At 44.0% G+C, this 13,634-nt stretch overlaps 1 protein-coding gene across 1 annotated transcript; it reads left to right on the top strand.

Moving 5' to 3' along the window:
* Positions 1-7,219: 7,219 nt before the first annotated feature.
* CLDN5 (claudin 5) lies at positions 7,220-11,163 on the top strand. Its single transcript, XM_061370828.1, has one exon. It carries the CDS (start codon positions 7,508-7,510, stop codon positions 8,156-8,158), a length of 651 nt encoding a protein of 216 aa, XP_061226812.1. The 5' UTR covers positions 7,220-7,507; the 3' UTR covers positions 8,159-11,163.
* The last annotated feature ends 2,471 nt before the right edge of the window (positions 11,164-13,634 follow it).

Here is a 13,634-nt window from a genome sequence, read left to right as displayed (position 1 = left end):
TCCGGCAATCTGGAGCTCAGCAGCTTCCTGAGCCAGAAGTTTTATCTTGATAGTCTTCTCTTCCATGAATTTTTCTTGTTGCTTTTTGAACCCATCTCAACTTTTGACATTAAAGAGCATCCTGTGACAATGAGTTTTACAGTGCGCTATGAACATGTACTTTTGTTACTTTTGAAAGCAGTTATGAGACCCGTTATGAAACCACAGCATGCAGGATCACCAAGCAGCAGAACTGAAACAATTAGCTACATATAACTGAAATACTGCACTGCAGAAGCCTAGAGAGAACGCATGCCCACAAAAGATGTACAGCATATTTGTTATTTCTCACACTGCTATTAGAAAAGGTGCAAATAGAAGAAATTGTTGTATTGGAGAACACTGTTCCTTCTAAACAGTTAAATAACCTAGAGATGTTAACGCAGTGAACAGCTGTCTGGCTTTGAATCACCCATTCCCATAATTATTATTTCTGAAAGAATTTTGTTTTATTCTTCCCTTGGAAGCTCAAAAGCCTTTTATAAAAGTTTCTGGTACATCTCAGTTTACATTATCAAAAGTACAATTAGAGTCCTTCCTTGAATTCAAATCTTAACTTTGTGTGGAGTCACATCTCAGCAAGTTAGAAGTACCTCATACATTCAGCAAAAATACTCTCTCTTTTGTTCTGCTCCTTAACATAGAGAATGGTGTGATAGTGGTTATAATAAAATAAATACCACCATGTAACTGAAAACTGAGTCTTGATAAAACAGTCTCATGTCCCTTGCATTATTTTGATTAAATTTAAACTTATAAAAAGAAAATAAAACTGTCTCTTTTCAGCTATAAGATCCTTTTAACTTGATTTTCTTTTAGTTGAGTCTGCTCCTCACATAGCTGAATATGTGGAATTTGAGCCTAAAATTGTGTATGATTGCTGTAGTGGCTGCACTGTAAGAGCAATTCATGGAGATACTGGCCCACTACTGTAAGACACAGAGCACCTTGATCTCTCCTGATCTACCCCCAAGATAAAAGTATTCAAGTCCTGATTAAACAACATATTCTTAAGCATATGCATAAACCCTTTTAACTTCCTAAGATTTGAGTTTATGGTTGATTCAGAATATTTGTATATGCTTTGCTAAATTACAGTACACGGCTCCGGGACCAAGCCTGTGAGAAATAAATAGTTACAAGCTCACTGTGGGTGACATCACCTTTTAAAGGATTACCAGAGAAAAAAGCACTTTGAACATAACTTGTGTGAATGTTAGATACTGTAATTTAAATATTCCCTAGGCTAATTTTCAGTATTTGGGTGTGCTGATAGACAGGAATTTAAGGGCAAACTTCCCATTCTCTGTTAGCATTTGGTAAACTAGTGATTTGATCAAAATACTCCGCTGTGTAGTGCTTTATCTAAGGACTCACTAATGAGTGAACCATATTAACATCTCCAATTTTCTGTATTATTGCAGCCATGCTGCATTGGGAATCAGAAAGTCACGTCCCCTGATAGCTGGTTTCACTGCTAAGCCCTTCTGAAGCATGCAGCTCAGGGCTGGAACTCTGCTTATGTACAAACAGGAAGCCACTATCTGTGGATGCACCAGGATTTATTAACACAAGCTACTTTACAAGTTATTTAGTAATCCATAAGAAAATCTGCAACAGATAAGTGTTTCCCCTTGCTGAATAAAAACCAACCCCAAAAGCAAAAAAAAAAAAAAAAATGCATTTTTAGTAACACACCATAGGAAATGAAGATTACATTTGAATTATAGTAGTCTCAGAGGAATAGAAGTGGGGTTTTGTATTTACAAGCACGCACAAGCCTAGCTTTTCAAGATGCTAATTATGGCAACCAAGAAGCAATAAGAAGAATCAACAACTTTTCTCTGGAATAAGATGCATTTTTGCATCTTTTCACCAGTAACAACCATCCTTTCCTCTCCCTGAAGCCAGCTTTACTTTTAAGAAGGGAATCAGGACTGACAAAACAGATGCGTGCTATTCCTAAAGAAGAGGCTTGTCTCAGACTTGTCACAGAATAGCAACAACACTACTGAGAGTTAATCACTCTCAGAGGAGGTGTCCCAAACCTCTCACGTATTCTCAGGAACACAGATTTCCTGGGACACTAGATAAATGTGTTGTTTCCCATCGCTAGTCCTGAACAGTTTTCAGTAATTTCATGGTCATATCTTTACTAATTACTTTCAACATCTGCAATGTATATTTAAAACAATGGCATTTGTCCCTGCTGACGCTGTTCTTTACAAAATGACATCTGATGTGATTTCCCAACAATTAACATGGGAAAAAGATCTACCAGGATCCTGGTACACCACAATCTGTGGAAGGAGGTTAACTTTGGAAGAGGACAAAATTAAATTACAGTTCTCCTGGTAGGAAACATGACATAGAATGGGCCCATAAGCATGAAACAATGTATATTTCCTATAGCTACTTCCCCTCTCTCCAGCCAAGCTTCAATACATTCTCAAGAGCTCTCCATAACATTAAGGAGAAGTATTTGAAGTTACATGGTCTAAGCGTATATTCCATGTGATCTCTTGGCTAATGGGATCATCAGGCTTTTTAGATGCTCATCTACAGATGGGACATTCTAAGCTTTGGGAAAGGGCCATCATTCACCATATCAACTGGCCTGAAACACTGTTAACACAAATCTGTGGCTGTCCAGTGACACCGCAGCATCCTCTCAAAAGCCAAATTCAGAAAGCAAGGTGCTAAGGAGTTAGGTGCACAGCAGCTCACCAGTGCAGCCCAGCAGGTCCAGGCAGTGGTGACTGGAAATGTTCCTGTCAGGGAGGTGCTTTAGTAAGACATGAAGATCAGTTTCAACCAAGGGGAAGTTTCAGATGCTGATCCAGAAGTTTGTGTGTAGAGGAATTCAAGTAGGGAGGAACTCAGTTCTAATGATGGTTTAGCACAATTAATTTTCTCCTTATGTGTGGAAAGAGCTCAGAACACTGTCTCAGTATTCTCACCATGTGTAGCCCAGCCAGAAGCCCCTGCTTCTGGCTCCTTGGCAGAGCTAGTGGGAATTCAGTAAGAAACCCCAGGCAGAGGGTGCATGTGAAGTGCAGAGATTGATACAGGGCTAAGGAAGCTTGTTTGGAACAGACATACAGCAGCAAATATATGAAGACTGGAAGCAGATTTGTAACCTCTTTCACTGTTTTTCCGACTACATATATTTGTTTCTTCCCTTTCTTTTACGTGAGCTATGTCACATCACCACTGAGGAGGAAGAGTAGCGTGGGCTTCCATTTCTCAATTCTGAAGGGCAGCAGCAGCACTCGTACTAAAAAAGGTGTTGGATCCTACATCATTAGTGCCAGTCATAGTTACTGGTTACTGGTCCCTCTTGCAACATTTTGGAGTGCTTTTTAAACCATTGCTTCTCTTTGTTCAAAAGATGAACTAAGAGAGGAAGTGACAATTTCATGTTAACCACTTCAGCTTGTTTTCAAAAGAAATGATCTTGGGATAAGTCCTATGGTGAAATTGTGCACATTGATTTTGAAATAACCTGTTCATTTGACAAGGACTCATTCCTACGTGTCAGTCTTCTGATATGTCACACTGGTCTGAAGACACATTCGCACTGCCAGTATGCAGGAAATCCAAGGAAGCCTATCTTACTGTGGAAGATGATATGGGCACTCCAGCTCCAACTAAATCTCTTCTCTTGGGAAAAACAGTTGCATTTTAAAAGGTAATTCAGAAAGGAGTACTCTTCACTGAGAAAACTAGAGTTTTCTAAATAATGAACAGTCCCTGCCTAAAACTCTGTATTTATAAATCTCCTTGCCTTCATTTCAGAAATAATTAGAAGACAAAATCTGATACAAAAACTGTATCTAATAGGATTCCTGATTCTTTGCCTCTGCTGATTCAAAAGTTATGGTAAGCTGTCTTGAGATCACTGGACTTTTAATTCATCTTTTGACTCACACTCTGTTTTATTCCTACAAACAATACCAGGCTTGTGCATAAGCTTAATACCAAATGCCGTTTACTTCTCTGTCTTCCAGACGCTTAACATTTTAGGCAGCAGAAGCATGTAGATAAGGGACATTATGCAAGTTAGAAACCAAGCGTGCTCTGCAAGCTACATTTCAGGTCCCCCAAAACAAACCTACATTGCTACTGGGATGCTTTAGGGCTGAGCAAAACCCTAGCAAGACTGGAGGATTCGGCACAGCAGTTCTGTGCTGTTGCATGGGGCTCATGTGCAGGGACAAGCAATGCTGGGAAGAGCCTGGACCCCCTTAGCGCCCTCCCAGTAACTGTGCCTGGTATTTCTCTTGATTATGTCAGGAAAAGAGTGAAAACACAATCACCTCTAATCCCAAAGCCCCTCTTGCTATAGTATGGTTTCTGTGCAATTGTTCTCAGCTTGAATACCACTTCCTCCCATTTGCACAGGCTGCAAAGCCCCCCATAAACACCACCCACCCCCCACGAATAATTTAATAAATACATAGTTGGAGCAGTAATAGATATAGTGACATTAAAGGTCATTTGCTAATGAGTTACTTTGCTACAAGAATGTCATGCCTTTGAACTTAAAGGAATCCAGAGTTTACCAGCAATGATTTAACTTAAAAGTAGCAATTTCTTTACTTATCATCCCAAGCAAAACATCGTGCTGATTTGTGTTTCCTTTTAAGAAATCAGAACCTTTTCATTTTTGGGAGTCTAAAGTAACTCCTCATGTTGTGACAGTAACAGCATCAGAAGCCACAATGTGCTGAAGCTGGTGGGGTCCAAAGGCCCCCAGCAGCTGTGTCTGTCAAGTTACCAGTAAGTTACCAGGCAGACCAGTGTTCACCTTGCAGCAATGGGCTCAGTAAGGGTAGTTTGTGCAACAGGCTCACTTTCAGGATCAGGGAATAGAGTAATTAAAAATGGAGGTTGTTGCCAATAGCCAGGGTAAAAGTTAATATCTGGGTTAAGGAAAAGAAACAAACAGACAAAGGTGAAATACCAGGAATGGAACTGCCTCTTAAGCAGAAAGGTTCATTTACCCTGTGATTATTAAGCATGTATTTCCCCAGAGAAATAATTGCCTTGGATTAAGTGATTTGTAGGAATCAGTTGCTCGGTAACAGGTAGCAAGGGAAGGTGGGGTGAGGGCTGCAGAGGTAAAACAAGCCATGTGCTGGTTTCCCTTCTCAGCCCAAAGAGCCTGGCAGCTGCAAAGGCCCCATGAGTGCCTCCCGTCTGGCACAGGAGCACACACAGGCAATTTATCAGAGGAAACTTGGAGTTCTGTGCTCCCAGGCAAGTGGCAAGGGTGGGGCTTTCCTGTGCTTACAGGCTAAGATAACTGGCATTTCTTCCCCCCCACTTTTTAATTGTTCTTCTGTGCTGTTTTCTATGTAATCATTATTATCATCATAAATACAGATGTTATCCAGCTTCAGCTTGTGTTCTGGGTTTCTTCCTGTTCACCTCTGAGATATCTCTGTCTCTGTGGCTGGTTCTTTTGCACATTCTCCTCTCCCTGACACCAGGGACTTTTCTGAGTGATTGTAAGCAGCCTCAGTTTGACAGACTGCACAGCCCCAGTCACACATTCCTCCTGGACTTGCACAATGGAATGTACAGTTTTAAATAATTGAAGTAAACTGTATGTATTTCATATACAGCTGGAAGAGGAGATAACTCCTTCTAACTCCATTCACCAGGCTGCCTCTGTTAGGAAGGTATTTTTGACGCTAAAAATGTTTATAGCTCCTCAAGCAGAGATAATCAATGGGAGTCTGCAGTCATCATGTCTCAGCCTGTCCACACCATGACAGTCCACAAGCTGCTGATGTTCTCCTGTTTCTTTTTTTGGGTGTCTTGTGGCTAAAGTTTGTCTTCTGGTTGGAAAAAACAAAAGAAGTGAAAGGCCACATCCAGTGTGCTGTGATCTTCCTGTTACCAGCACTGGGATCTTCTGCAGAAGAGTCATCAGTCAGGATGTAAGTAGGACATTGCTCAGTGTTAACCGTTACATCAGTCACGTCCTCAGCTGTCAAAGCATGTGGTTCCTTTAACTTTTGCTTACCATTTCTTGTGCTGCCTCTTCTGCTTCACAGACTTTTCCATTCATGTTGCATTCATATCAGTCCTGGTATTTCCATCACAACTCTATGTATGCCATAATATGTACTCTAAACTTCTGTACAACAGAGAAAACTGCTTACACAGGGGTGGGAAAGGTGCTCTTTTCAACTCTGTGATCTCTAAACTAGGATACTTTGGATAACTGAGTAACTAAGGACGTCGCTAGGATAACTGAAACCAAATCTGGTCAAGTCAGTTCAAAAGTCAGTATGAACATAACTTTCAATTCTGTATAAAACATTTAAACTTATTTTATGATAAACCAAAGCAAATCCAGTTTAAATCAAAACAAGCTTTTCCCAGCACATCCAGTAGAAAGCCACTGGATTGCAGCTCCTTGTGAATGCTCTGAGATCTGTTCTACTGCAGCTGTAACAGCAACATTTGCACCACAAACTGCATCTGCCAGCCTGGGGGACTGTAGGATGCTGTTGAACTGCAGAGACTGAAGCAAGGTTTTTGCAAGAACAATCCAGGATGCCAGTGGTCCACATGGAAAGACTGTAGCAATTCAATGCCTGCATGGCCTGTTAACAAAACCTCTTGTAAATACACTTAACTCATTGACACAACAGAAAGATTTTAAATGCACTTGAGTAATTGATATAGTAAAGTGAAGTCTGAAATCTTTGTGGCAATATACTGAAATAGAATGCCTTGCTCTTGTCTCCAATAGCAAACCAGAGTTTCATGACTGGTGTAAACTGGGAGCACTTATTCTTCCTGGACTGAATTAAGAATCTGTCTACTGGTGCAAATCCCATATTCAAAGATCTTCCACTTTCAGGTGGTTCCTAAGGTGTGGTGGTGCTTGCTTACACTTTTGCCTGTCAGTGTGCAAGATGCAGAGATGCAGGTCAGTCAGTATGCTTAGTCTTTTGGAAAATGATCTATTAGGCTCTGACAATCAGGACACCCGTGCTGCTGGGTGTCCGCATTGGCAAGACCTCTTTGAACGTCTGACCACGGACTTTGTCAGTAAGTACAAAATACCCACACGACGACTCTGAAAGGAAGAAGACTGAGAGACTGAAATCCAGGGCGAGATTACTCCAGCCCCGCTTAACTGGAAGCGGGCAGCGCGCCTGCGAGCTGCCCCTGGAGCCGGGCGCCGGGGCTAGCAGAAGGACATCTCCCCAGCTCCAGCGGGAGCCCCCTAGCCCCGCGGTTTACTGGCGCGGGCGGTGCTGCCGCCCACCGCGCGAATCCCCGCTGCGGGAAGGGCCGGGCCGGCCGGGCGGTGGGCGGGCGGGCGCCCCGCGGCTCCTCATAAAGCGCTGCCCGGCGGCGGCGGCGAGTAGAGTTGGCTCAGCTGCAGTCCGGAGCCAGTGGTGCAGATCCGTTCTTTCACAGGAGGCTTCGGCGCGGCACCAACATGACTTCGGCGGCGCTGGAGATTTTGGGGCTGGGGCTGGGCATCCTGGGCTGGGTCGGGGTGATCCTCGCCTGCGGACTGCCCATGTGGCAGGTATCGGCCTTCATCGACGTGAACATCGTGGTGGCACAGACCATCTGGGAAGGGCTGTGGATGACCTGCGTGGTGCAGAGCACGGGGCAGATGCAATGCAAGGTGTACGACTCTATCCTGGCTCTGCGGCCCGAGCTGCAGGCGGGCCGGGCGCTCACCGTCATCGTGGGGCTGCTGGGGCTGGTGGCGCTGATGGTGACCGTGGTGGGTGCGCAGTGCACCAACTGCATCCGACCCGGCAAGATGAAGTCCCGCATCGTGGTCGCCGGCGGGGCCATCTATGTCCTCTGCGGGGTCCTGGTCCTCGTCCCGCTCTGCTGGTTCGCTAACATCGTTATCAGCGACTTCTATGACCCCACAGTGCCGTCGTCCCAGAAGCGGGAGATGGGGGCCGCGCTCTATATCGGCTGGGCAGCCACGGCTCTGCTGCTCTTCGGGGGCTGCCTCATCTGCTGCTGCTCCTGCTCCCAGCGCGATGAGACCTCCTTCCCCGTCAAGTACTCGGCGCCGCGGCGGCCCACCTCCAACGGCGAGTACGACAAGAAGAACTACGTCTGAGCGGGGCTGCTCCGCTCGCCGCCCCGGCCCTGCGGGGACACGGACAGACTGCTGCGAGCTGTCCGGTGAGCTTCGGCGCTACCCTGCCTGGCGGTGCTTCTTATCGGGGACCCCCGTAAAGCGGCAGCCCTAGCCAGGGCGGCGCCCTGCTGCCCGCTAGCCCGGTGGGTCCGGCAGCTCCGCAGTTGGCAGCGCCGAGCCCGGTACTGACCGCCCGCGGTGCCGGGGTGAGCCAAGCCCTCCCCGGCTGCACAGCGGAACCGGCGGCTTCCCGGCTCGGGCCGGCGTTGAGGACCCAGGAGCCCGGCCGAACCGCGGCGAAGTCTACCGGGATGCCCCGTCCTGGGTCCCGCCGCCGCACCCGGCCCTTCCCTGGCGTTACCGTGGGGGACTCGTGAGTACTTCACCGCCTGCTCCCGCTGCTGGTGTCTCTCGGGGCGCCGCCAGGCCGGTGGGATCGTGCCGCCGGGAGCGCACTGCTGCAGAAGCTTCCCGTCTTCGTTTTTTCTGCTGAAAACCTGCCTCTGGCTGTTCCCGCTGGGACTTTCACTGGTTAGAGGGGGATTGTTCTTGTATTTAGATAACTAAACTAGGGATTCTGTCTAAAGCATGAGACTAACCTTAGTCTTTAATCCCGCAGGCAAGTAACTGTTTTGAGAAAGGCATTTGGTTTCCTTGAAGTTGTTTCAATGCATTGTGTCTTTGAAGCCTTTCAAAGAGGTTTCAGGCAATTGTTGTCGTTTAGCGGAGTACAAACCAGATTACACTAGGTTCTTCATCCCTCGAGGTTCTTCATCTCTTCTCCCTCAACTTCTGTTCTGTTTTTACTTGAATATGAACTCATTGCCAGAATGATTGGAGGACTAGATTCAGAGACCTAGGAGATCTTTGTATGTTCTGGCTCCAGCGGAGCATCCCTCTGCAGCCTCTCATCTGCACTACAGGAGACTGGAAACAAAAATCTCCCCAGATGTTGATGGCTGGGTGCACAAACAGCTCTCATGGCCTTCTCACCAAGCCCCACTTGCTGCCGGTGTTGAACTGTGCGTTCAGTTGGACATGCACTTGCTTGGCTCCCCACTGTAACTTTGTTAACACGCGCTTTCCTTCATTTAACAAATGAGGCAAAGAAATTGCTAGAAAAATTTTATCAAACATCTTGATGGACACTTTATGCAGGCTGATTGGGAGACGTGAAATTTTGGCTCTCACAGCTCTCAGCTCCTCCGTATGGCCCTCGGAACACTGCGCAGGCTTGAAGGAAGGTGCTCTAGGCAACATAACACTTATTTTCTGAGCTCAACACCTGCTGGATTTCAGCACAGCCTGGAATATTAGCACACACCTTTGCATTTTACACTGCAGAGACAGGTTTTTCTGAAGGAGGAGTTAATGGGTGCTCCTCCATGTAGATTACTTGTACTTTTAAACCAACTTTTAAACCGACACAGAATTCTGCTACAGATTGTGGCAACATCTGTATCGCCATAAGAAGAGTTCCGCCAAAAGCAAAGAAAAGTGCTGTTCCTATTCCTCAGAGCACAGCACTACAACCTCTTGGGTCTCTCACAGCCATGTAGCAATCAGTGCACTTCTAAACTAAGAGTCAACTCTTACAACTTCCTGATAACATCAAGACTTACGGACTAACAGTAACTGTGCATCTGTGACAGATCTACATCAACTGTGCTGTTGCCTTGCTTAGCAAACTTAAATCCCTGGTGGTATCAATATGAACACAGACCTGAATAAGAAACAGCAGCCCTGCCCCTGCAGATTCTGGTGTTGCATACAGAGGACATGATTTACCCCTTTAAATATCACTGCTTTCCTTTTTAAACACATAAAGAGCAGGGTCTGAGCCCATCAGAAAACAATATGCCTACAACTAGTTTTGTTCTATGAAGAGATGCAGCTCTTATACTGTCTGCATTTAAATAAAAGCTATAATATTGTTTTGATGTGATATGTAGTTTTGGTACAAGAATGAAATATTATGTATTTCATCATTGCAACTTTTTTCTTTTTTTTTTGTTTAAGAAGTGTAACCCTGTAAACTGTAAATGTATTTAAATGCATTTATTTAGCAAGAAATCCACCAAAGTTGGCTTGTTAAATGGTTTGGTGCCTTCATTTGTTTCATGGTTGCTTTATCTTTTATTTTAAATGGTAATGTCTAACTGTATTCGTCATCTAGCCCATAGACTCCCTTGCTCAACTCTCTTGTGTCTAGCAAATGATTCAACAGGTATTAGCCCAAATCCCAGACCTCACTCTTTGGTCTTAAAGACCAAAAAAGCAATCCCCACCAACTGACACACCTGCATGTATCTGTACAGTATAGCTTTCAGAAGTGCTACAGGGCTTGGGCTCTGACCAAAAGGTGAAAGCACATCACTGGCATCTAAAATCACACCAAAACTGGTGTTCTAGGAAGGAGGGAAACCCATGCCTTAGAAGGGAATTTGTTTTTAAGAAGCCAAATTTCAGGAGATGGAGCTTTGTGTCACAGCAGGGCTGGATCCTCTTAGAACCAAAATCTGAAATAACTACACCACAAGACCTCTTGGAAGAAGCCAGTGCTAACTGTGGATATACTGATAACATAGCATCATCCTATCAAACCCATACCTCACTGTTGATGTGACAAGGTTTATGCTGAGGTCAGTGGGGCAGCTTGCAACAGCACCAGCAGGAAGTAGGGCCCATTTTAAAAAATGCTTCTATATTTAATCTCATCCTTCAGTTGACTTGTTGCTCTGCTTTAAAAAAACAACTGGAGAGAACTCTGCTACTGATGTCACTGGCTTCAGGGTAAAAGTCTAAGCTGTTTTTTGCTGTTTTGTTTTCTAAGAACAAAGACCTAGTCCAGAACTTTCAATACTTGGAAGTGCTCAGGATCAGGCCTGAACCTCATCCTGATGAAAAGAGAAATCTCTAGCACTTGTTTATTATTTTTATTTTGTATTTATAATTTCACATAAAAATAAAACCATCTAAACCAATCCCTGAACAGGGTTACTGTTTTTTGTGAAAGGCACTGGACTGTTTGGGCTCAGGGAGATGGGGTGTGACATGGGTGCCCAAAGGGCCACCTTTACCTGGGCTGCCTCTGGCAGATGGAGAGCTGGGTCCCCTCTGAAGCAGACGGAAAGACTGCTCCCTTGCAGAGCAGCAAATATCTCAGCTCCTTACTGAAGTCTCAGACAAAAGAGCAAGTAGCAGCAGCTGGTCTTGTGATGTGAGCACATTAGGAAGTGGAGTGTGAGTCCCAACTATTTTGAGAACAGCTCTAAGCATGAAGCTTTTTAAGCTTTCCATTCCTACACGTTTCAAAGGAAACAATCTGGCTGTAGCTTGGATCAGCCCCAACCTGACCTGATACCCTCATCCTTTCTGCCACACTTTTTTTTTTTTTTTTTGTAAAGTGCCTTGAAGCTGGGGAAAAACATTTCTGATGGATCAGAACAGAACCTGTGGAAAAATGGTTGTTAAAGGAACCTGCAGAAGCTAATTGCTAGTGAGGAAACCTGCCCAAGTTCCATGACTGCCAGGGAGGGCTTTCAAGTTTTGCACTTTTTTTTTTTTTTGCAAGATTTTCAAGCTCTCCTAACAAACTGTTGCTTTAAAAATGAAGGAAAAAAAACATCTTCAAAGACTTCATTTTGCAGCATTCTTGCCAGCTCGGTTGAGATTAACAAAAGCTCCTTGCCACCCTCCCATTGCTATGCACATGCTGAGCTACAAAAAGGGTGTCTGCCGGCTTGGCCTTTGTCCTGCTAAGCGAACCATTTCATAGTTATGAATTTGAAAGTAACCTGCAGTTCATACCCTGCAAATCTGGTTAGATCCTGTCTGTGCAAAGAAGGGAAACGCACCAGGCAGAGGCAAAAGGAAGCTCAATCAGTCACGTTTGCTGCAGGATGTTTAAGGAAATATTTCCTTTTCCTGCACAAAGATGTTTGTTGGGTATCTGCTCTTTGAAACATACTGAAACACTTTAATCTCGAAGTGAGAACCAATGTAAATCCCAATTATTATTTATAAATCTATTCCCTGATTAAATATTATGCAAGGAATTTGGTCTTTTTCCTTTGCGATCTCTCAAACTAGGAATGTAGGTAAGTAAGTCCCTTAAACCTGCTTCCTCAGCCTGATCCATACATCTGTAATGTCAAATGAGAATCCTGCCTCTCAAACGCCATTCACCACATATAAGTGTAATATTCATGCATATATTCAGCTATAAACACAGTATTCAGCATCAGATGATACCCACAATGCATCCTTTTTTTGTTTTGTATACTAAAAAAAATCATTAGTTAAGTACACATTAGAGACTTGCCTTTGTAACTCTGCTTAGTAAGACAGCAAATATTTCTACTGTATCAGATTAATCAGGAGACAGCAGGTGAATTATCTTTTCAGGTCAAATACTGCATTTATTTTACCTGAAGAGTGACTGTGATAGGGTAAGTAATTCCAAAAGCAGGTCCTCAAAGCCCCTCACGTTTATCATTTAGAAGTAACTGAGTTCTATCATTCTTATTTTGATTAGACCTTTGTGCACATCTTTGCGCATGTACATGACTGCTCCAGACTGTTCCTTGCTGATTCTCTGGAGGATCAGGCTGTCTAGAAAAACCCTTCTTCCTACCACAACCTTCAGTTATAAGAAAAGGACCATTTCAACCACTGCACCACTGATAAAACCTCCCATGGAAACAGCAAAGGCTTTACAGTTGCTCAGATACACAAGCCTTGCTTTACCTTTTCTTTTACTTAAACCCAGATTGAGACATTCTAACATAAATCACTTTAACAGTGTCCTTTGTCTGTGGCATTTTGGGATTTTGTTTACAACACTAAGCTTCTCTTTCCTTCCAAAGCTTACCATGTAGCTTCAAATCAAAGTCTGTCAAGGAAAGGTAGCAAGGACTTATCATAGAAGCACATGTGTCAAGTCTAAAGCATCTGCCCAGGACTCTTGCCAATCTTCTCTTCATGCTTGAGTGCATCTGCACTCTGGCCACTTTGCATTGCCCTGAGGCACAGCTTTGCCTCGCTGTAACTGGCACCTACTGTTTGAGTTGCTGATTACCCCAAGATACGTGGGACATGGAAGGTGTGCCCAGCCTATCATACAGAAACTGCAAAGGAATTGTCACAACTGATTATACATGTTATTGTCTTGATGACTTCAATCACTGTCAAAATATCCTCTCTGTCTCTTATTCATACATGCACACACAGGAGATTCATGTAGTCCTTTACAAATTCATATAATAAATGCAGTATTGCACATCCGTATTTTGATGGATGGTTGAACTGGGTAGATCTTACAGTCACTCTTACCAGTACAACTTAAATAAGCTCAGGATAATGAAGGAGCCTACCACATAAACCATACCACTCAGTAAGAGTTTATTTTAGGAGCTACTTAGGAAAACAAATGTATCAATAAGCTTGGAAGTTA

Source organism: Neopsephotus bourkii, unplaced genomic scaffold (assembly GCF_033783945.1).
Source record: "Neopsephotus bourkii isolate Nb327-2 ecotype Australia unplaced genomic scaffold, CSIRO-AGI_Nbou_v1 NB_1542, whole genome shotgun sequence".
NCBI lineage: Eukaryota > Metazoa > Chordata > Aves > Psittaciformes > Psittacidae > Neopsephotus > Neopsephotus bourkii.
This window is presented reverse-complemented; position numbering and strand designations above follow the sequence as displayed.